This window comes from Lissotriton helveticus, chromosome 4_1 (assembly GCF_964261635.1).
Source record: "Lissotriton helveticus chromosome 4_1, aLisHel1.1, whole genome shotgun sequence".
NCBI classification, from domain to species: domain Eukaryota; kingdom Metazoa; phylum Chordata; class Amphibia; order Caudata; family Salamandridae; genus Lissotriton; species Lissotriton helveticus.
Window position 1 is genome coordinate 422,736,720 of NC_136063.1, and position 24,861 is coordinate 422,761,580.

Here is a 24,861-nt window from a genome sequence, read left to right on the forward strand (position 1 = left end):
GGAGCGTCAGTACAGATAGCAGAGATGGCTGTGTCAGGGTCATGGTGCTCGTGGTCGACTGGATCTTGCACCTGCACTTTTCCTTGGGCCCAATCAAAAAACCACCCATCCAAATAAGCTAGGTGCCCACCCCTCGCCGTAGCTGCGAGTACTCTGAACTTGGTGCAGGCCTTTCCCATGGAGTAGAACATGCTATGGCATGCTGGATCCTATTATAGGAGGACTGCAGATTATGCTTAGGATTTTCTAGCGCCTGATATTTGTGCTCGGCTTCTTCAGTGGAACACACATAGGATCAAGATTCAAGGCACCATCTGATCTTGGGGACATTTAATTCAGAACATACTTTGGGACCACTTCAAGGTTCCCAGGCATCACACTTGCAGAATGATGCAGGTCTTTCCCCTGTGTTACAGTGGGATCCGGCCTCAGACAGATTTTTTACAATCCCTCCTTTAACAGCAGCATCTCCCTCATTTAACCCCTTCGACGCTGATGACGAGCTGGGCTCGTCATGAGGTAGCCTCCTCGCACGCTCATGACGAGCCTAGCTCGTCACGTAACATGCGCTTTTGAAAAAGTCAGCGTACGAGCGGAATTCCGCCCGCACGCATGCGGTTAAGGGCACCACCAATGTCCCTCCAGAGCAGTCGGTCAGCTCTCCCTCAAACAAAGGTCTAGTATGCCTTCTCGGCATTCCTGGTCAAAGCCCCATGATTTGTGGTCCTGAACCTAGCACGGAGAGTTGGTTACCCCAGAGCTGGAGCACATGGTTTCTCTTTTACTACTGGTTTGGAGCCCCTGGTTTCTGGTAGAAAAATATTGGTGCACTTACTCGAAGTTTCTGTCCAATCTTATATCAAATATGCAAACAGATAACAATTAGTTCTGAGACTCTTGCTTATTCCACTCAAGGGCATTCAGATGCTTTGTGTTTAGGTGTCAGCCGAGGGTGAAGTCAAGTTCAGTCTCCTATAAGGGGGAACAAAAACAAGGGTACATGGGAAAGGGAGGCTGGCCTACGTAATTCCATATTAACCTGTGAGTGTAGCCCTAACAGTGAGCACGACATCCACAGCCAAGCTGGGGACCTTTCTCCTTCCCCAATCAACATGCTTCCACTTCCTTTTGTGAACGTAATCATGCGATGATTTGTCTTTTTCTGCTGTACCAAAGGCGGACAGCTGAATCGTAAACTTGTACTTGAATGATGAGATGTTTTCTAGTAGACATCGAGGATGAGGACTATTAGAAGCATCAGTCCATGAGAATAGAGCAACAGAGCCAGGAAAGAGGACACATAGGTCAGGTAGATTTTGAGGTGGCCAAGAGACCTCATCGGGAAGTCGATTCAGCGATCAATGAATTGATGACAGAATATCAAAAATGTGCTCACGAGATCGAGGATGGGCTGAAGCCAATTAGGATGATCTAGGTAAGGCTGATTTGATTAAGAGTTGGGGAGGGATTTTAAAACGTACGTCTTAGTGTGACTTTAGGGAAAATTTCGTGAGCAAGTGTATGGAGCCAATTTTCTTCTTCTATGCAGATCTAATTGACTCACAACAATTTACCAAGTTCAATTAATTGGTCCTTTCCATGTGCCACAATGCGTCTGAAACAAGGATAATATTTGCTGTATATTGCTGGGGTGTTTGGCTCACTGAAATCTAAAACGTCATGGGTTACTTTTCTTCACCAAGATGTCGTGGTGTAAGACTTGTGATGTGCGAGTCAACAAAGAAGTGCTTCACAGGGTGGATGTAAAGGCACAAACCTTTCAGCAGGGGAAGTGCAGCAAAATCAATAACAAAATCCAAAAGGAATGAAATGCAGAGGCGCAGCGCAGGACAGGCTAGATATGCCTACTGATCTTATTTGGCATTAGCGCTGTAACTATGATTAAACTGTGGAGCGGCGCCTGGCCTCAAAATAGACTTCGCTCACAGCATGGCCCAGAAAACCATAGCTCAGTGTATGTTTAGCCCTGCTCTGTAAGTCGAGAGCTTGACGTTTATCGCAAGAACATGTTTTAACTAAACTATTTTTTACTGTAATGTGTCTTTTTTCCCTGCATTAAAAACTAACTATAATATGTACACACAGATGGCACAATAAGAAACGTATGCACTACATTAAACTGCCATACCGTAAACTTTTCTGGGCCCAAAGTCATATAGCTAACAGTAAAAGCTCTGATTTAAAGTAACTAAAAGGCATTTCAAACTTCCTTATGCTTTTCTCAATGCCTTCACCCGCTGTGTCTGCAGCAATGGATATGGTGGTCCTTAACCTGTTTCACTTGACTTTGATTCTTGGACAGCATGTTAACACTGCATATGCCACCTAGTGACCTAAAACAACAGTCATACAAAAATATATTTTTCGGAAAATAATCAGCAGGAGCCAGAGGTTCAGCAATAACCTTACTTTATGGAACAGTTTGCAGTTCTAGAGGTGAGTGGACATTTTAAATAGGAGCTCTGAATAAAAAGTCCCATTCACCAGAATTCCTATTTTTCCACAGTTTTAACATTACATTTCTTAGTAGCTTCTTCTAGGATCCACTATGTCTAGGGTTCACTTCTCCAAACATGATGTGTCTGATGATAGCAGGTCTCCAATCAGACATTGCTTCAATGCTACGACAAAGCTAGACCCTTCCAATTTTACATTGAAATGTTCCTCCGTCCACTTGCAGCTTGTGCTCACAGAAAAGACACCTCACTTCAACCTCTGGCCATGCCACATTTCGCCTGCGTGGGTCGGCTGGGGCTGTGGACACACTTACCTCCCATTGCGCTCATGTGAGGCCGGCTATGAGAACATCTCCTGCCAAGCCTAACATATAACAACTTCAGCTAAAGAGGAGACCAGACTGGAAACTAAACAAGCCCTGACAACCAACGCATCACCCACTGGGAGGCGCAACTAAATATTAGGACCATGCTAGATAACAGAGGCCTATACAGAACGTATAGTCCAACAAACATCAAGGGCATGCAACACACTCACATGTTACATGCTTAGGAATGACGAAAAGGAGGCAGAACCTGGGGGTACAATCAGGGATCAAACCCCAGAGAAGCTTGACTATGTATTCAGAAAGACAAAGGAAAAATAAACGTTTAGATGTATTTGTTCCTGCACTGTCCACATTGGTATCATAGAAACACTCTGAATAAGTTAATCTTAGAATTGAAATACTCCCAAGAAAAAGAGAACAAAACATCATCATACTAAGAAAGGCCGCAGAAACAGCTGCCAGATACGTTGCATCCTGACATCAAGATAGACACAGAATGCAATTCAAAGCATGTATTTTCAATTATTTTTTATATTTCTGTGAATATCTTTGTATAAAGCAAAACAGAAAGAACGCCGATCCTCCTGTTCTGCCTATTCATTATAGGTCATATATTAATTTTGCAAACACGGGTATATCTCGCATGTCAATAAAGTTAATCTGAATTGAATTGGACAGTTGAACTGGAATAGCAGTGTTACACGTGTTCACAGAGGCCCAATAGGAGTGCACACAGCCTGCAGTCCGCTTTTTATGGCCCTTCAGGCTCTAGTGCGTTATCAGAGTGCAGCCTCTTCTGTGGCAGTAAAGTCACTGTCTATAATGAATTACTAATGTTCAAAGTCCAGCAGCGTGAGACTACAATGGTGCAATCGTTTTATAGCGGTGATGTCTGCAGCGAATGGTCCGATGGCAAATCAGTGACTAATGACCCACGTTTCCTTCAGGATTGAGGCAGCTATGTACAATGTCTTTAAAACTCCGTTGGATTATTACTTCCCACGAGCATACGACATGAAATAATATATACAACTTTTGGGACACTGCATGTTCAGCAGCATAGGTTGTATGTTCAATATTTTTATATTGGCCTTTGTTTTTTTTCTACTTGCGACTGAATTGTAGTTCTATAAATGTGTTTTTTCTCTAAATGGGATTTCTATATGTGATTTCTCTCAAATGGATTTATTTTATTTGGTTCTCTCTGAATTTATATACTGCAGTGTATAGACCTCTTTATAGTGAGTTTTCATCTTCATCCAAAGCAACAAATCACAGAAAATCAGCTCATACTCTTCTAAACAAGCAGGTCCTGGCAGTCAGTCGTGCTATCACACACTGTACAGAGCAATGCAAATACAAAATGAAACTATACTTTTTTATTGAAAAAATATGTCATACTGATGTGCTGCATGAAACAAATGAATGAATAAATAGCAGTTTAATATCAGGTGAAGCATGTGCAAACATACACACCGACGCAAAACAAAAAGCACCGGATACTTGAAAAGATTTTATTCCAGAAATATAGTCTTAAAGATATTTTGACGCTCAATCTCTGTATCAATGTGAATTGAAACAGTACAATACAAAACATTATTTACAGAGCTCGAAAATGAGCCGTTATATGCACAGGGGGGGCGCTCGGGCCTTGGTTAAAGCTTTCTCATCCAAGTCCATTCAAGTCCTTGAGCGCAAGTGGTGCGGGGATCCTCAGTCAGGGATAGGGGTAGTACCAAGGGCCACCGGGGACCCATCTTGGAGATGGTAACGGAAGTGCACTAGGCAGTTTTGAGGAGCAAGGATGGATAAATATAAAGGGTGGAAGGAGTTATGGTCTGAGGGGCACAGTGAAGGATAATGTGAGAAAGTGGTGTTGCATTAGGCCCAGACTCATAGGCCATTTGACTGGATGGGCATAGAGCGTGCACCTAGCTGGATGGAGAGGAAGTAGTGGCTGAGTAGAATGGAAGAGGGGGGCTCTATCTAAGACGTATAGTTTTAGATTGAAGGGGGATTTTAGGTGTGGTTGTGAAGAGTAACAGGGTTGAGTGCAAGGCAACCTGGCATGGGTAAAAAATGTTTCAGGCTGCAGGGTTGAAACAGGTTTCCTGGGCTTGGGAGAAAGCATAGTTTGCAGAAGTGCTGGGGTTTTGGAAAATCCACACTAAGTACAGAGTTTAGGGGGTCGGGCCAGATGGACAGTCCTGACTAAAGAGAGATCGTTGGGTGGAAGAGAGAATTGCACAGCTGGATGAAGAGTCCTTGGCGTAAGCAAGAGAGTCCTGGCAACAACAGCATCCTCGTCTGGCTGAATAGTCCTTCACAGGGGAGAGAGTCCTGACTGGGGGCAGAATCCTGAGCTGCTCAGAGTCCAGGCTCAGAAGAAAGTCCAGGCTGGTGAAAAAGCCTGGGCTTGAGGGAAAGTCCAGGCTGTGCTAGCAGTCCCTCCGGGGGCTGTGAGTCAGACTGTGCCTCCGCAGGTCGCAGTTTCGCCTGAACACTTTGCCGCACTGCTCACAGCTGTAGGGCTTGATGTCTGTATGGGTAAGAAGGTGAGTTTTCAGATTACTTCTCTGATTAAAGGTTCTTCCACAAGTGGGGCATTTGTGTGGAGATTCCTGTCAGATTTGAAGCAAGCAAAGGATTAATCCTTTCCAAACTACCTCACAATACGTTTTAGTCTCTTTACACTGAATAATATAAAACAGGAGTGCCTGGCACCCGTGAGGTAAGCAAATGTTGAATAATTCTAGAAATTAGAGCCATTTCACAGCTTATCTTACAAAAGTGTAACACTAAAACATGCAGCTATTTTTATTTAAAGAAGGCATAATGCAATTTGTATATCACAAATTATAGAAGCAAGCTTTAACATGCCATGGAACAAAAACACTGCCATCCCCCTTTATAAAAAGTAAAAATGCAGGATTCAAACTGCATAGTTTCATTACTTCTGCCAAGGTTTAATATTCCATTTATTGATGAAAAACAAACACTAAACATTTTAATTGCATTCAGTGTCAATTGTTAGCTGAACTTTAAAGAACGCAGCTTTTTCAAATTACCTACTCCAAAATAAAAATGTAATACTTTTAAATATTACAGAACAGTTAACATGTAATATGGTCCTATATTGCATCACTAGGTTCTATTGACATTTACAACCATGAGGTTGAATGATGCCACCAGAACACATCAAGAGCAATATTTAATCATATTACATGATTAGCCCTACTGTCTCCTGCATAGATATATCTATATAGACAAACACACATCCATCATATATAATTATAGATATATCAGCATTTTAAATAACGACGAAGGTCAAATGAATACTACATATGTCAATATATGTTGTACAAAAAACAGTGACATATGGTCACTTGCCCAGATAACATTACAAAAATTATAAATCAAGCATGATTGGACACAGAAAGGCATACATATAAAATAAATATATCATACATGCCAACACCTGGTTTGGGGGAGAGATTATACATTTCTAAAGCAAAAAAATTGTTAGCTTTCTCTTAATTAAAACTGCCACCACGTCAATATAAGGTAATAGTGAAACAGATTTTTCTTTCTTAGAATCTCCTTCTTAGCTTTTCCCAAATGTGGGCATATGTGATAAGTTTTTGACAAGTTTCATGGGGTCTACATGCCATTCTAAGGCGCACATATGACGACATATGCGCCTGATTTATGGCCTCGTGCCTAGTGCGGTCTGAGCGCGTGCAGCGGCGCGCGGCGATGGGCCCTCACCTGCATGTGGAGAGTTTTGTGCACCGCCAGGGTCCTCGACTGGCAGAAGCCCTTCCCGCACTCCTGGCATTTGAACGGCTTCTCCTTGGAATGGATGTATCTGTGGGTTAAAAGAGAGCAGGGCTCAGCAGGAGCAACAGGGGAAGACACACATACAATTAGACCAGGCTCTCCTGTTACGGTTCTGGAGATTTTGTTAACTTTTGGCACCCATTTTGTGGCACAATATTTATCCTTCTAGGGCAAAAGACACCCTCTTCGCGGTTCATTATTGAAAACATTGAATTAATTCACACATCTGCTGCTTTCGATATCACCTCCGTGTGTGCGAGCGGTCTCGTGTAACGATATGCCTGCGTTCAACGCGTGTGTGCCACCATGAAGCATGTTCGTTGTGTTGACTTGGACTCGGGGCACAAAACACAGAGCTGCTTTTGAACACCCTCCCATTGAATCCCCGCTTTGCGCACGTGCCTGGACGCGCCAAAGGTCCAACGGACAAGGGCAGCGTGGTTATAATATGGACGGTCAAATACAGGCGGCTGGAGGCTGTGGCGGCGAGCGGCGTGGCTGACACTAGTCTACAACAGACGGTCTCTGAAACCCGGGATCCTGAGGGCGGGTCAGCGCGCGCACGTGCGCTGCCGCGAGACATGGGTCTCTCGGCACGAGCCCCGCATGGAACCGAGGCGCACCCCGCGATCTGACGAGGCGCGAGACCCGCGGTTCAAGCCTCGAGCACACGACGTGTACGGAAGCCGGGTTACGGCAGCCTTCAATTGTCACAGACGCAAATAGAGCGACGGGCCCACCCACGGCCATCGCGCTCAAGGGCAATGAATATCTATGAGATATGGTAGACCTGGGGTGGGGCCCTCTTCCCATGCTGCGGCGGCATCCTTTACAAGACGCCACCGCACCTTCGGCGTTTCACTGCTGATCGCTTGTGTGAGCTTCACCCGTGTGCTGCAGTTTGTTCTATTTCCATCAGTTAGCTATTTCCCACCTGCTGACAACGATCTGTGCTAACTGCCACTTTGCCTTTATTATGGTTACACTAATAACAGTTACTTTAATACTGTTATCGCCACTGTTATTAATACACAGGAAATCAAATAATAAAAAAACAATAATCTACCAATAGTGCCGATAATAGTTAATATTTATAATAAAAATAATGACAATGCAGCTATTATTATTGTTGTTATTGACAACAGCTATAATTGTTGCTGTTGTTATTATTGCCCTTTGCTTTTTCAGAGTACCACCGTAATTATTCATATGACAAATGTAAATATATCCGTCATTCAAAAGCGGTTCAGTTTCAATAATCCTAGATCGCCCCTTTGGTGACATAAGTTTATTGCAGATTTTCCTGGACAAATTGCCTAAAAAAAACTCTGCAACGTGTCTCGTTACGCTTAATAAAGATGCGTCTTCATTTATGACACTTCTGAATTTTTTTTAACTTAAGATTTGGTTATCTTGTTAGCCAATACTTGGTCGCTGTCTAATATGTTTTTAGTAGAAAAAGGATTTGGTACTGGCCGTTTAAATTATCAAAGCTGGACTTACTAGAGTTAACAGGGGTTTCTTTATGGTTTCTCGGACTTTCTGGGTGTCTACAGTCTACCTTTGCATGTTTCCTGTATTTTTCTTTTGTTCTGCTATTTTCTATGACAATTTTCTCTCTGGGAGGCTCTCTTCTCTTCCCACCGTCGTTCTGTGATCACAATTTCTTTTTTCGTTTCTCCTTTTTCTTGTGAGTCTCTATTTACAATTTCTTAAAGTGTTTCTCTGTTTTCCTGGTGCCCTCTTTGTGTTCTGTTCCTATGGTGTATCTATGTTTTCCTTGGCGTCTCCCCCTACCATCCCCGTGATGTCTTCACTGTATTCCTGAGTGTGTCTCTTTCTCTGCATTCTCTAGTCTTTCTGTACCATCTTTAAAGGGTGTTTGTATGTTTTTCTTCGTGCCTCTCTCTATACCATTCTGATGACGTTTCACTGTTTTCTGGCTCTCTGTCAACTCTATGGTGTCTCCCTGTTTTCTCTTACCAAGTTGAATGGCTAGTGTTCGTCTGTGTTAACGCCACAACTAGGTAATCTAACTATAGCTAAAGCGTTATAGTTTACAAATAACACAATACAGCTACTGCATAAATTAGCAGCCACTAAAAACCTGGTCGAAACAAATATAAAGTATTTCCCTTTTGGAGCCTTCTAACGCCTTATTTCCTCCTCAGATGTTCTGCATTAGTATATTTTATTACAAATTACCGTGCGAACACCAGTATGGCAGGCTTCTAGTTAAAAAAAAAGAAGGATGAGTCGCTGTTTTGGGGTCCTTGAAACTTAATTTGCCCGGTTGCATATACTCCAGGTCGTATTCCTAGACAAGGCTTGCTGTGCAGTTGGGGCCTGAGAGCACCCTTTCTAGACGCACCAGTGAATTCCAGGGGCGCCGTTCCCTGCTGTGCATGGCCTACCTCTGAGTTAGACATGTGCTGCAGAGTGCACAACACACAAAGACGGATTGCTTTCTGCTCTGCGTATCTTCCCTTGAGGAGGGTCAGAGGCCACACAAAAGGGTGGATGCAGTCAAACACAACATCCTGCCTGATTGTGGCATTCCGCAATTGGCCCCTGTCCCCCACCCCCAGCCAGGGTGCGGTGTACCTCTGAAGAGGATGCCCGTCTGTTTGCGAGCGCTGCCCCCGTTGCAGTCCTACCTTTGGAGAGACCCGGGACTCCCGCCCGCCCACCCACGAGGAGCACCGCAGGCTCACCGGGGCACCTTCTAAAGGTGCAGAAGAAACTCCTGCCTGGCACACAGCTAGTGCGCCTTCGCACCTACCAGGCGTAAAGGCTTTTCCTTATTTGCGTGTGGGCACACATCTCTGCAAATGCGCACACTCACTTTACATCGCAAGGCCATTAACTCTGCATGGTATGTTATAGAGGAGGCCTGGAAGTGCTGAAAATGGGGCACCTGTAGCGCTTCCGGGTCCGTTGATAACATGGCCCTGGAGATAAAGGATGAAAGGGGAGTGAAGATTACACTACTTCATCTCATTTTTCAGCAAGAAGGGCTTGGTGTAGGATACGGCTAACGCAAGTTCACGTAGGAGTACATTAGGGTGAAGTGATTCTCAACAGCACACCTGTTGGTTTTCTACCTGCAAACATATGACACCAAAATATTCATGTTCTGTTATCCTTGTAGTTTTAGAACAACTGTTGAGAACTGAATTATTAGTTCAGCACGAATAATAAAAAAGGCTTCGGTAGCGCTGAAGAACTACTTTAAACGAACATATATGTAAACAGTAAAAGGGTTTCATCAGAATAAAACATTTTTCAAACGGTTTGATGTCTGGAAAATCATTTTCAGCACTTTTTTTACTTGTTACACCCAGATTTAATAATATTATTTGCTATTGCAATAGAAAAGATTGTCAGCTCTCTGGGTCCGAATAAACACAAGTTAGTGTGGCACACCAAGTGTGGTGTGCACCGTTTAACTAGTGTTTGTTATACTTGATGTCCCTCTTGCCATGTTAGATATGTAGCCCTCCACCGATCTCTTTTTTTAATAAGTGTTTCTCTAATTCAGTTTCATTCTGCAGTGTCGCCTTCCCTCGCTCAGGTTTCTCTAAGGGGATCTTAGACCAAAATATCCTAAAGTGCCTCTTCTACTCCCGCAAAATGTTATCAAGGGCTTATCGTTTTACAAAGTCATATGATATTTGGCACTGTTTGCTACTGGTGTGGAGGTGTGAGTTTGTATTGGTGCCGTTCCATCGAGTAGTGCCTGGTACTATTTCACTACCCATGGTTCCTTCAGATGTGCTGCATGCCTGACAGACACCGTTGGGTCCATTAGCCAATCATGTGCGTTCTGTAACTCCCCCTCCCCAACCCCGCTACCAATCATGTGGTATCTCCTATCCTATCTTAGCACATGTAGTGTCTCCTCTATTCATGTTTGCAGGCATCATCGCTTGTGGCCCATCACTTGTTCACCAATTACCTGAGCCCCATTTGTGATGTGGAGAATCTAGCCCTTCCCATCACCCGTGAACCCCTTAAGTGGTTTCCACCGCACTATTTTGCCATTCATTTTGGCTTTATAAACCACATCTCCCAACTAAGAGGGTCATCCTGGCCCTTTTCCTGATATGTAGTCCCTAAACTGGGTTTTCTCCACCCGTTCCTTTACCTGTTGCGCAATGGCTGGTTTCTCCCATCATTACCTGTTCTGCAGTCTCTCAAGTGGTATCACCTACCAAACCATCTGTGACTTTAGAACTGGTTCCACATGTCCTCCTCCCTGCCCAGTAGCCTACCAGTTGGCTACTCCCTTCCCTCATCTCTTGATCTCTAGAAGGGTTCCCCAGTCCTCTCACCTGTGGTCTCGAAGGTGGTCCTGCCTCCGGAAGGCCTTGTGGCAGATGTCACAGGTATAGGGCCTCTCGTCGGTGTGGGTCCTCTCGTGGATAAGAAGGTTGTAAGACTTAGTGAAATGTCTGCCACAGAACTTGCAGATGAACTCCTTCTTGGTCTTGGAAGGCAGCCGGCCCCGCGAGGGCTTCCTGTCAGGAGACAGCTTACTGATCTCAGAGCCCAGAGTAGCCCCCAGTCCTGGACTCAGTTTCGCCAGATCCCCGAGCTTGGGTGGGTCCTCCTGAGTGGCTGCAATAGCCAGGTTGGCAAAGTCAAAGCGTGGCCTGTCCTTGCGGTGCAGGGTAGGCAGTCCTCGAGCAAGGCTGCCTTGCTTGGGGTGGAAAAGGTGGGCAGCAGCAAAGGGTAGCCCTGGGAAAGAGAAGCGAGCGTCCAGCAGGCCTTGTGCAGCCGCCATCTCAGTGATGGTCGAGCTGCTGATGCCGTGCAAGCTGGGATAGCCCAGGGTCCAGTGGTTCATGTGCATGGTCTGCACCGCACTCAGTCCATACAGGCCCTGCAGCTGATCCACCGCAGCAGGAAAAGTGTTGACAGCTTGCAAGAAGGAGTAGTTGGTGAGCTGTAGCGATGGGTGCAGGGGAATGGGGGCAGGCAGTGCTTTACTCCCCATCTTCCCTTCCAAGGTGGACGTAATCACAAGAGGCGGTGCAGCTCTTCTCGGACTGCTGTGCTCCACACCGACCATGAGCAGGAATCCTAAGGAAAGAAGAGGGTCAGACAGTCACTTGGGTGCCATTGGAGCAGGTATCTATCCAAAGGAGAGAAGGTGGACAGACAGTCACTCGTGTGGCATCAGAGCAGGCATCAATCCCAAGGGGAGAAGCAGGGCAGTTACTCACCTCGCATTAGAATCCCAATGAGAGAAAGGGGCGGGCAGTCAGTCGGGCCTCAGGATGTATTAGAGCGAGAATCAATCCCAAGGGGGGGGGGGAGCGGGGAAGTCACTCAGGTGACATTACATGAGCAATAAATATTAAGGAGAAAAGGGGCAGGGATTCACGCATTTGACATTAGTAGAGGAATCAATCAAAAGGAGATGAGTGGGCAGTCACTTGTATGACACCAAAAAACGTGTTGAGGATAAGAAGTATGATATTGGCAGCTACTAATGTTTAATAGGGTAAGAGGTGAGGGCAGTTGATCGTCATGTGTCCTTATAGAGGAGAGATCCCTTGGGGAGCGAGGATAGTCAGTGGCATGAATGCTAGGTTAAACCCCCAAGGGGAGAAGAGATGAGCATCATTTTGTCGTGAGAATATGAAGAAATAACTTTAAAAAGGAACCTTTTTCCAGGATCCACTCACACATGATCTTACTAGGACAGCTATTCGTGGCAATCACTAGAGGAATAGAGTTCTGGCATTATGAGCATTCACTCAGGAGTTACTCATGATATTCATTCATAAAAGCCATTCTTGCAGCCACTAATCATTATATTCAGGTAAGTCCAGCAGATTCACCCACTGACACCTTGCCCTCTGCAGAGCTTTTTAGACACTGTGCTTCCCTTTTGTGCTAAGCACTGATTTGGGGTTTATTTACTAATCATAGGCTCTACAAACTCTATAAAATCCGTAGCACGGTTAATCTCATTCCTATCTCTTGCCTAATAACCCGGAGACAGTCACATGCCCTACAGAGCCCAAACTCGCCACTGTCCAACCGAGTCTCTATGAACCCTGTAGGTACCATCACCGGCCACTGAAACCCGGCTGGACACCCAAAGCAGGGGATCGCGCGCCCCACCACAACACACATACACCAAAACACGAAATCCCCATTATTCTTTAACCGATCTGTATGATGTATTCTTGCAGTATATGGGTCACACCACGTCTGGAGTTAATCAAATGTTCCGTTACAGACAAGAGAGTGGTTAAATACACACAATAAGCGCCGTGGGCAATATTTTCCCACCCCTGCCTCTCTTTACCATGTTACGCAGCGAACTTCCCAAATTTGCTTCCGATTAAGTCTGACCCCCTGGAGGCAGCGCGCGCGTACGTGCAGCGTGCGTACGTGCAGCGTGCGGAACTGCGTGGCTCAGCGTGAAGTGCGCACGCATGCGCATTCTATGCGCGGAGCCTACGAGAAGAACACCATGGCGCAGCGGAGCCAGTGTGAACAGCTGGGGCGGCCTCGTGGCCGTGGTTTTGAGGTAGCATCTCTTGCAGTAAAAACACGTGTGTGATTGTGACTTCGACGCACCCAGCAGAGGGTGCCCAGACTCAAGTTGATCGAGCGCGGGGCAGCAAGAGGCGCATTGGAGTTTCGGGGCCTGGGCCCGCACCACCTCCAGGGAGGTGTGTCGTGATTTGTAACACTTAGGAGACTCATTAGGCGTCGAGGGATCATCTTCAGGGGAGGTGGAGAGTAGGCTCGTCCCTTCTCAGCCCCAGTGCTTATTTTCTTTCCTTCAACAACATCTCATTTATCAGGATTTCTGAAGGGGAGAAAAGTAACACTTCCCAGCTCTCCGGGCTTTGGCACTTTACGTCCAGATCCCTTCCAGATGGAGAGGGGCGGCAGCATCTGTCCACAGGGGGAGGGGTTCTCTACCGAGAGGGTGGGTGAGAGGAGGTTAAGCATAGCACATTATACCGTACCTTTCGGTCTGTCGTTGAACCGGCCCCATCATCATGTGTCCACTGTGTACAGATGTCCACGTGTATCCAGTCCACGTGGAGAGTCGGTCAAGCACATCACCAGGTTGCACATAAGTTTAGCATGTCAACCCAAACATCAACAGGATTGTACAAGGGGTTAAGTACATCGGTACATCCTCTTGCAGTCTCTGCTTGAGATAACTACAGCATCACACCCTCCTACGGGATTGAACAGTGGGTATTGACATGACCATGCCCTCCTGGGGATAGTACAGAGGGTTATAACGCACTACAACCTCCTACAGAATAGAACAGTCAGTGGGTTATTATGCATTTTGCCACCGCCGGCAGGATTACACAGGGGATTTAGTATACCCTCCCGTAGGTTTTACATGGAGTTAAGCACATCAATGCATTCTCCATCTAAATAGTACAAGCCATAAACACATTTACATACCCTCCTGCTGCTTGTTCATTTGGGCAAGTGAAACATTACACCCTCCTTCAGGATCGTATCGGGGGTTAAAAACGTGACGTAAACGGCGGGATTGTACAGAGGTAAAGAAGATCACAGCGCCCTCTGCGAATTTTGCAAGGGGTTACATTAGTTAAATGCATTTTGGAACGTGTTGGTGAAGTTCCACAGAACAGTGCTATGGTGCAAGTTAAGCACATCACCTTCACCTGCAGGAATGTACACAGACGGCCATGCGGTTGCTACGCAGCGTATACTGCCGCTTCTGTAGCCTACATATCCTGTGCATGGGCTGAGGAGAAGCTGGTGCAAGATCACGGGGCCACCGTGAGAGGTGGGGGAGTTAAAGCGATAACCGGACAGACCGTCTGCACGGAAACATGCGTTCTATCTAAGCACATACTGAAGTGCTTTACATGTGCTATACATGCGCATGCCATGATAATTGTGAGCCAATTACATTTTACTGATGACATCTGCTAATAACCATATGTATAAGGGTATTAGTGCAATTGTGAATTGAATGGTGTTAGCACGGCACATTCTATCTAACCGTCTTGTAAGAGGCCCATTTAATAAGATATTTCATTTCACTCGTGTGATTTAACCCCTAGTGCTCCTAATCACCCTGGCATGAACCCGACGTGTGCACTTCCGCAAAGAGGAATACGCTGTTTACAAGGCGTTGAGGGACAGACATGGCATCCCCGGAAACTCCCCGTGTCCCTCGCCGCACTCAGTAATGGCAATAAACAGCTCTGTGCACTCTGGGCATCTGCATACATAACATGCATGTTCGTGAGTATGTGGTGTTTGTGTACACACAGATTCCTTTTAAATAAATACAGTGGCGGCAAACGGTTGCCAGAATCAAGGCTGCGCACACAGTATGTGTAATAGTGTCGGTAATACTGCTGATAAAGTCTCTGGGGCGCCCACCTCGAGCAGAGGAAGTTACGACGACGTGATTTCGTTCAGTGTATGTTATGTGCAGATATGGACGGGGGCCTCCCGGACTCCCTGCTCGCCGCAACCCCCAGGTATGTGCACCCCCCCCTCTCTCTCTTCCCGGGAGAGGAGGCGTGGGGGTAGTGAGAGTAGGGGACAGTCAAGAGTTTCACTCAGACCACTCGACCGAAGCAGTAACCTCACTCTCCTAGTAAACATTCCCACCACTAATCGCTCTCACGGGGGGTGTGGGGGCGAGGGGGGTTGAAGAGATCCAGGAGAAAAGGCATTTTCCAATTAAACAAGAAACGTAGCAACCGAGACGCCTCTCTTATGGTCTGTATGATAGAAGGTGCTATTTAGAAAAAATATTGGAACAAAAGGCCTCACTTGCTGGTGTAAGTAAAATTGACAAACGACTGCGCACCAAAAGTAAACGAACGTGCACAGCCAGCAAGTAGAGCGCACATAAACAATTCAGTGTGTACAGACGATTTTCACAGACAACCAAGATACAATGAGTTGCCTGAACAGACAAGTTAAAGTACAAAAAATGCAAAAGCAAAATACAAAAAGGCACATTTAAGTGAACAAATATATCAACTGAAATTTCCGAATACACAAGCTAATATACACAAATCATAATACAAAATGTCCGATGCACAAATAAACAAAACGCACAAACATAATTAGAGAGACTATTAAAACGTGCAAATGAAAATACACATTAAAACGCACGACTAACAAAATAAACCTCGGAAAATAAACTGTAGAAATACACAAACTAAAATACACAAACAGCTGAAATGAAATACACAAATTATAATTCAGGATAAATATAAAATAGGCATTTATTGGCAACGCCCATAAATGAAGTGCAAACACTAGCCGTTCTCGTATACAGCTGTAGATTGTTGAAATTCAGATACAGTCGCCTCAAACTGTCTTATATTTTAGAAAATGACAAATCGCATTTCCCGTTACATATTCCGGCTTCACATGAAAGTTGTACAACTTAACCCGACATACGGTCCTGTCGCATCCCAAATCGTAGGTTAAATTCGCACTTCTTTACGCTGAATGTACCCTCGGGCACACATCTACAACCCGCTTCGCAGCGGATTTCGATCGGGGTCCAGCCTGGACGGTCAGTTTCAAAGTTATATTTTTGTTCTTGTTTTGTTGTTCGGTCTTATTCAAAGCGTCCAAACCTCACACGCCGTCACTAAATGGCACGAATTAAAAACAAATCTCTTTCCCTTGATGCCCTAGTTTTACAGACGACACCCTTCCTTCACATTGAGTGAGCTGCGGTCATGTTTATTCAGACACTAAAGTTGCGCCGGGGCGCACGTCTGAAATTCAAAGCACTCGACTGAGGTCAGATTCAGTGGCAACAGAATTGATGTTTGTGGCACTTTTAATCTAATCATTTTTGTAACAATGTAACTTCCTTGCCACACGGGCGCTCAGAAATGATGCGGGGCCTCTTTTGGGCAGGCAGGCTAGCCACCTCCCAACCTCGAGGCAAGGGCGTCGACTAGCGAAAGTAGAGCTGGTGCATCCAGTGATACATACACGCCTCCCCTATATTGTAGGCGCTACTAGAAATATTCTTGTTCCACTGCATCCACTCGCAGCCATTTTAGTCGCCTGAATGTGATTGTATGCCACAGGGGGCATGCTCTGGGCGAAGGCAGACCTCCGCAGGCTTGGGGTGAAAGCACTGATCTATTTGGGGCACATTCCAGTTGCCACATATTTGAATCTGGTGTTTATTACAACTAAGTAGTATATTTAACAAAGTAAATGGAGAACGTACAGCTCTACCCACTCCCCCTTGCGTTCTTGGTGAGAGGTCACCCCCTCGTCGACCGTACAGAATACATTTTAATTTATAGGTTTTCCGAGCAGTTTGACGCGTGTTTATCTCCACTTCCCCACAATGGAATTTCCCTTCCCTGCCCTTCTTGGCGGGCATTAGCGGCCACACGGAGGGGTAGGTGGTCTGCTCCATCAAAATGTCAGATGTGGGGCCAGAAGAGGCAGGCTTCTCCACACTGCGTGATCCTGGGCAATGCACTTAATTTCCCGTGGCCTCTGTTGCAAAAACATGCAGCGCTCAGAAGTGGCGTGCATCCGATGTGAGCTGCTGTACTTTAACAAGTACACAGGCGGGAACTTTGTCTTATTTCATTTAGCTCATTATGGTAGTTGTTTCGCACTTCTGCCCGGATGTCAGTTGAACGTGTTGTGCAGCAAGTGCACGCGCCTGGCGGAGGTTAGCCCGAGGCATGGCACTAGTGCGTACAAATTATGCAGGGACTTGAAGGACAGCGCCCAAGCCGCCGGAACCGCAGGCATAGCGCCCAAGAACAAACTCAGGCCGCTGCTGCAAAAAGATGAGTCTAAAACGAGACGCCACTATTGCGGACACCTGAAAATGAAATGCCTAAGAGGCGGCAACAACACAGTGCCCAACGACACCTTTTGGGTATGGTGCAGTGCAGAAGGCGTACTTAGGAGCAAAACACCTTAACTCCGGACCTAGACAAGCCTCCCACGGCTGCTGGTATACCTCAACAACACCCTTTATGTTCTACGGAAAAAGCAGCACAAACCAGCTTCATGCACTGTGGGGGTAGCGCCCAAAACAAGTACCTAAGTCTGCAGGCACAGCGCCGAACAGCAAGTCTAAGGGGACGTAGCGCCGAAAGCACTCCGCGTGGGCTGTAGGTATACGCCCAAAAGGCAAGCCTCGTGGGCTGCTTGCATATAAATATATCTCTGTTAACATAGCGTTAGGTAGCAACGCAACCAAAACTAACCTTCATGGTGCGCAGGTACAGCGCAAGGCTAAGGCGTTGTAGTCACCAATGAACCTCGGGGAAAACATGCACTGTACTTGAGAACAAGCTTCGGGGTGTGCCAGCATAGCGCCTAACAACATGCCTACTCAGCTGCCTGGATAGCGCCAGGGTAAACATGCATAAGTTAGCCTCTTGCTGAGCACAGCGCTTAAAAGCAAGCACACCTGATAGGATGCTGGGATAGCGTCGAGACCACATCTCTTGGTTATCCGTAGCAGGCTGCAGCGTGGTCACTTTATCTACCAACCCGGGCCCCATATGGCGAAAACCACACTGGCATGCGTTGGTGTGGTGTGTGTGTGGTTTTTTAACTACGAAGGGCTTGAACAACCTGCGAATTACTCTTCAAAAAGGGGCCCGACCCCTGTGTCGAGGAGGGGGCGGGAAGGGTGGGCGGACCTGTTACGAGAAGGGCAGAAACTTACTGTCACTGAAGTTGTTGCTGACACGGAATGTGAGAGGCGTTTCAGATGTAATAACACATAATGCATGTATTTTCTGCAAGCTGGAAATATGACACACTGAACGTACGGAACCGGTTCTAGTGAGCCCCGAGAGCCGTGTCTGGCTCCAGATCACAAGGAGGGGCAGTCACTCGGGGTCTCCAGGTGTGCCAACGTACTGTCAACGATCTTGTTTTTCCTTAGCACTACGATATGTCACTTATTATACCAGCCCTACTCGCCGTTTCTGCATGTAACTGATTTGGCATTCGGTGAGCTCCCGTCGCCGTCTGGGTCTCGCTGATTTTTTTCCCTGTCCAGTCGACTGTCTATATGTCACTGATTTTCCGTGCACCTCTCCATGTCGCTGATTGTCCCTGCCCCCTCGCCTCAGCATGTCACTGGTTTTCCCTCCCCCTTGAACCATCCCTCTGATTTTCCATTCTCCTCACCTTTTTGTGACACTGATTTCCCTTGTCCCTCTCGTCTTTCTGCGTGTCACTGGTTTTCCCTGTTCCTCTCGCCTCTCTGCATACTACTTACTTTGATTCCTGATTTTCCCTGGCCCCCGTCCTTCTGCGTGTCACTGATTTTGGATGCCCGCCCTCTTCGCCCCCAAGTGTGTGATTTTTCATCCCCGGTCTTTATGTTGTTTTTCTCGCTACCCACTTTACGTTAGGCACTTCCCCACGTATAACTTTATGGCACCGGGCGCTGCCTGTGCCTGGCACCAAGTCCTCCCGGCAGTGGAGGCGCCGCTGGCCAATGGGATCCCAGACGGGCAGGGCCTTGTCTCTGAAGTGCCACTTCCTCCCGGGGAGGCGGTGGGGGTCGAGGCGCTGCACGGCTACAGGAGAGTTACAGGCGTGCAACGGTGGCAGTGCTCGGTGCAGGTGAGGCACAGGGCACAAGTGTCGCCCCCTGTCCCGTGCACAGGGTGACTGACCCCGGGAGGCACTGCTTCCAGCGCAGACATGGGTGCTGTGCAGCGAGCACCCATACACATCGCCGAGGCTGTTAGAAGCGATAAGTCGTGGCAGAGAGAGACCCTGTGACCTCAGCATTCCTGGACACAACTTAACCGAGAATCTCTGAATGGGCGCTACACGTTATCCATAGTGTCTCCGTGTGTGACCCCACCCGTGGCCGATCCGTGCACAGTGTAACACTGCACTGGCTCTCGGTGAAACCTGTGTGTATAGAGGGTCTGCGTGTGGCCCCAGTCTGCGAGCTCACCTGTGCACCGGGCCTGACTCACCACAGGCATGTATGTGAGTTTAGCAGTGCACGCTCGTGTGCGTTGCGTGACCCATACTCTTTGAAGAAGCACTTCACACGGGTGCCATGCACAGCAGCCTAGCTCTAGTCCACGACCCTTGCACCGTGTGACACCAGACATGTGCTCTATGCACGAGCCAGGGAAGAAGGTGTGGCACCCCCTGAAGTCTAGACTCCTGTGCATTGCGCACCATTAATCACTGCACTGCATGTGCACAGAGGCGATAAGTCATTGCGGTCACGACTGTGTGTGATTCCAGCAGAACAAGTGCCCAGCGTGCCACCGAATCTGTAAAACCGTGCACACAAGCGGCAAGCCGTGCCATCGCAGCAGCGCAGGCCTCTGTGTGCACTGGGACACCTACTCTCGGAGAGTCACTCCACACAAGCGACAGGTTGTACTGGGCACACACGTGACTGCAGGAGGCTACTATCCTGTTCACAGCGTGACATCCTCTGCACACAGGTGACGAGGCAATGAGGACACCGCTTCCATTGTGACAGCGGGCACTGTAACACTGAAACTCTCGAATAGCACTGCACATAGGCGACAAGATGTGACTGTGTGACCCGTAGCTGTCCGCATATAGTGCAGCACGGACTCTGGAAAGGAGCACTGCACATAAGGGACCAGCTGCGCTAGGTGCACACGTGTGACATCAGCAGCCTAAGCTGGTATGGATAGCGCAACACGAGCAGTGGGCACACAGGTGCGTGTAGCGGTGCCGGGGGCTGCTGAGTGTGATATCCAACAGGGTTCTAGTGTTGGTAACACTGGAACAACACTGCACGCACGTGACAGGTTGTTATAGGGACCCGCGCATGTAATCCTAACATTTTAAACTTCTGTGAGTTGTGTAACACTGAAACACGCGTGTGTAACCACAACCCTAAGCCCCAATGGGTAGTGTGGCGCTGGAGCAGCAGTGCACAGAGGCGATAGGCTGTGTAATGACGCATGTAAACACAACACTCAACGCTCTCGAGAGTAGTGTAACACCGGAGCAGCTCTGCACGCAGGTGAAACCCTGTTGTAGGCTCCAGTGAGTAGTGCAACACTGGAGCAGCTCTGCACGCAGGTGACACCCTGCTGTAAGCTCCAGTGAGTAGTGCAACACTGGAGCAGCTCTGCACGCAGGTGACACCCTGCTGTAAGCTCCAGTGAGTAGTGCAACACTGGAGCTCACTGGAGCAGCTCTGCACGCAGGTGACACCCTGTTGTAAGCTCCAGTCAGTAGTGTAACACCGGAGCAGCTCTGCACGCAGGTGACACCCTGCTGTAAGCTCCAGTGAGTAGTGCAACACTGGAGCTCACTGGAGCAGCTCTGCACGCAGGTGACACCCTGTTGTAAGCTCCAGTCAGTAGTGCAACACTGGAGCAGCTCTGCACGCAGGTGACACCCTGCTGTAAGCTCCAGTCAGTAGTAGCGGAGCAACAGTGGAGAGAGGGGACAGGCTGTTGTAAGCTCCAGTGAGTAGTAGTGGAGCAGCAGTGAAGAGAGGTGACAAGCTGTTGTAAGCTCCAGTGAGTAGTAGTGGAGCAGCAGTGAAGAGAGGTGACAAGCTGTTGTAAGCTCCAGTGAGTAGTAGTGGAGCAGCAGTGAAGAGAGGTGACAGGCTGTTGTAAGCTCCAGTGAGTAGTAGTGGAGCAGCAGTGCAGAGAGGTGATAGGCTGTTGTAAGCTCCAGTGAGCAGTGTAACACTGGTGTAGCAGTGCAGAGAGGTGACAGGCTGTTGTAAGCTCCAGTGAGTAGTGTAGAGGTGATAGGTTGTTCCAATCCCGGGTGTTTAACCACATCACACTCAAAGCTCAAGTGAGTAGTGTAACACTGAAGCTACAGTACAGAGAAGCGATAGTCTGTTGTAAGCTCCAGTAAGTAGTGTAACACTGAAGCAACAGTGCAGAGAGGTGATAGTCTGTTGTAAGCTCCAGTGAGCAGTGTAACACTGGTGTAGCAGTGCAGAGAGGTGACAGGCTGTTGTAAGCTCCAGTGAGTAGTGTAGAGGTGATAGGCTGTTCCAATCACGGGTGTTTAACCACATCACACTCAAAGCTCAAGTGAGTAGTGTAACACTGAAGCTACAGTACAGAGAAGCGATAGTCTGTTGTAAGCTCCAGTAAGTAGTGTAACACTGAAGCAACAGTGCAGAGAGGTGATAGTCTGTTGTAAGCTCCAGAGAGCAGTGTAACACTGGTGTAGCAGTGCAGAGAGGTGACAGGCTGTTGTAAGCTCCAGTGAGTAGTGTAGAGGTGATAGGTTGTTCCAATCCCGGGTGTTTAACCACATCACACTCAAAGCTCAAGTGAGTAGTGTAACACTGAAGCTACAGTACAGAGAAGCGATAGTCTGTTGTAAGCTCCAGTAAGTAGTGTAACACTGAAGCAACAGTGCAGAGAGGTGATAGTCTGTTGTAAGCTCCAGTGAGCAGTGTAACACTGGTGTAGCAGTGCAGAGAGGTGACAGGCTGTTGTAAGCTCCAGTGAGTAGTGTAGAGGTGATAGGCTGTTCCAATCACGGGTGTTTAACCACATCACACTCAAAGCTCAAGTGAGTAGTGTAACACTGAAGCTACAGTACAGAGAAGCGATAGTCTGTTGTAAGCTCCAGTAAGTAGTGTAACACTGAAGCAACAGTGCAGAGAGGTGATAGTCTGTTGTAAGCTCCAGAGAGCAGTGTAACACTGGTGTAGCAGTGCAGAGAGGTGACAGGCTGTTGTAAGCTCCAGTGAGTAGTGTAGAGGTGATAGGCTGTTCCAATCACGGGTGTTTACCACATCACACTCAAAGCTCAAGTGAGTAGTGTAACACTGAAGCTACAGTACAGAGAGGCGATAGTCTGTTGTAAGCTCCAGTAAGTAGTGTAACACTGAAGCAGCAGTGCAGAGAGGTGACAGGTTGTTCTAATCACAGGTTTAACCACACCACACTCAAAGCTCCCTGAGTAGTGAACACTGGAGCAGCGCTGCACACGGGCACAAGTGGTGGCAGCCCCTGCTCTGAGTGTCCCAGCCTGGATTCCATGCAGAGACCCCCCTCCAGGGTTAACCCCTCCGCTCCTGCGTCCCAGGAGTGGCTTCGGACACTCACCTCGCTCCAGGACCTGTTCCGTGGCGCCTCGGGCGCTGCTCGGCCTCTCTCTCCTGCTCTCAGTGGGTCCCAGCGCCGGCCTGTGGCTCCACCATCCCGCGGCTCAGCGGGGCTCCCCTGGGGGCCTCCTCCCGCCCGAGGGCATGGTCGGGGTGTGCGGCGGTGCTGGGCTCCTTCCCACCTCCAGGGTCCGGCTCGCTCCCCTCCGCGCTCCCACAGAGCTCCCTCCCGGTCTGAGCGCGGGCTCTGAGCCCCGCCACATTTCAGCAGCGAGGAGGCTTCACGGCAGGCCACGCCCACGCCACGCCCAGGCCGGGCGACGCCCCGCCCCCTCAGGAGCTGGGCCCGTGAGCCCCGCCCACAAAGGACCGTTCTAGTCCGGAGAGCTTTGAGCCAGCCCCTTGGGGCCCACGCCCTCTGGCGACCACGCCCTCTCGTGACCACGCCCCCTCAATGCCCCTCCGTTCCTTTGCAGCTGGCTCTTAAAGGGCCACGGCCACCCCTCCGAGGCAGACACTTCTGCCCGAGGCGCGTCCACGGGTGGAAATACTTATTCTCTCGCTAATGATCACTAAGAATGCTGCTAGCTGCCTATATTATATTATTACTGTCTATAAAACCCGCAGGCCAATAACCCTTCCCCCAAAGCTGGAGTACTCGCACTGATTAGGTAAATTGCCTGATGCGCCCTATGGTAACTTCTTGACAGTGGCAAATAGACGCCGAGCTGTAATGTTCTTTAAAACACTGACACCCGTTAGACCGCAAGGCCGGCTCTGTAACACATGCCTGCATGGTACCCATGGCCTCTGAATATATAGGCGCTTTAGAGATGAACTGATCCTGGGGGGCGCAAATAGCGGCTTTATAGAACTTTCAGGAGGGAGAGTATTCTGCAGGAAGAGGGAAGATGTATTTAATTTCGTTGACGTTTAAATACCGATTTTTTTTTAGGATGAGAAGATATAAACAATTCCTGTGAAATAAGATGTCCCCTTCCCCCCTTTTATTCTAGCGCTTGCTGTCGCACCTCTGCCGGTTCATAGCACTGTAAAACAACCCGTACAATGCCCCACTTCAATCGACTTCAGAAGGACGAAAGGCAGAAAGGCCGCCCAGGATTCGAATCTAGTTGACTCGCTGAGCTGTCGCACCTGCCTGAGCTCCGGTGCGACCCCGCGTTCTTGCTTAAGTGGACTTTGCCACATTCACTTCTCGTGGGACGGGCGCCTGGCCTAGTGCACTGCTCCTGCCCCGCGGGGGAATCATCACCTACGGATACCGCAGACTAGTCACAGCTCAAAGCCAAGGGGATTATTAGAATCAGGTTTAGTGTCCTCTCGCCGCCCTCTGCTCACTCTGCGAACGGATCTTTGAAAATCCATCATATGTGTACACACACACGCTTTCACATCCATGTTTACACGTACTCGCCACACGCACCACATAGCACAGGTTAGAACCAAATCATGACATTGAGCTCAGTAAGGTTGATAAGAAATATCCATGTAAAGGGAACTATCTAAAATGCTGAACATGACCTGCAGATATTGCTCGTCAAATTAATTACATTATTCAGACTTTCCCATTTCTGTATAACTTTTAAAACTGGAAATATTTTATGTTTGTATCTACGCCGCCCACACACATATTGCATGCTTATTTGATTTTCTTGTATGGAATTGTGTAAAATGTGAGTTTCACCATTTTAACGACATTCGGAAACCATTCTGCAGTCCTTTGTCCGTTTTTAATCAACTATCTATTTGTGAAATGCAAACACATCCCCAATTTTCTCCTTAAAGTGCCCTGCAGAGAACAGCCTTAAAAATATCTCCAATGTAAACAAGAATGTGGTTTTTAAAATAAACTAAAGGGTGTTTTTATCTGCAAATATATAGTCTTAAATGTACACTTATGTACCCTTCCTTTCTGTGTACTAAAGGCAACCAAACACATTTTCAAACCAACTGCCCAAAATAAAAAAATGTCTTTTGAAGATTCCATACTACTCCGGCATTGTGGTTTATGATTTCATCAGAGTCACTTGAGTGAAGTATAGGACGATATTGCACAGTATCTATCTATCTATCTATCTATCTATCTATCTATCTATCT

At 47.6% G+C, this 24,861-nt stretch overlaps 1 protein-coding gene and 1 long non-coding RNA gene across 6 annotated transcripts in view; one reads left to right on the forward strand and one right to left on the reverse strand.

The window, feature by feature from the left end:
- Window positions 1-4,306: 4,306 nt before the first annotated feature.
- Window positions 4,307-24,861, reverse strand: part of OSR2 (odd-skipped related transciption factor 2) — a 183,085-nt gene continuing 162,530 nt past the window's right edge. Inside the window, exons 1-4 of one of the 5 annotated variants that reach the window (XM_078686975.1) lie at window positions 22,744-23,027; window positions 10,981-11,731; window positions 6,575-6,674; window positions 4,307-5,345 (exon numbers count right to left, since the gene is read on the reverse strand). In XM_078686975.1, the coding sequence (XP_078543101.1) occupies window positions 5,271-5,345; window positions 6,575-6,674; window positions 10,981-11,720 (915 nt within the window). In that variant the 5' untranslated portion in view covers window positions 11,721-11,731; window positions 22,744-23,027 and the 3' untranslated portion in view covers window positions 4,307-5,270. Of the gene's footprint in view, window positions 5,428-6,574; window positions 6,675-10,980; window positions 11,732-12,968; window positions 13,021-18,829; window positions 18,977-22,743; window positions 23,028-24,861 lie in introns of those variants that run through there. The other 4 variants (XM_078686970.1, XM_078686971.1, XM_078686972.1 and 1 more) reach the window with 4 other exon arrangements.
- The window catches only part of LOC144828623 (uncharacterized), a 148,914-nt gene continuing 137,176 nt past the window's right edge, over window positions 13,124-24,861 (forward strand). The window contains exon 1 of the long non-coding RNA XR_013610498.1: window positions 13,124-13,193. This is a non-coding gene — a long non-coding RNA (uncharacterized LOC144828623). The remainder of the gene's footprint in view (window positions 13,194-24,861) is intronic.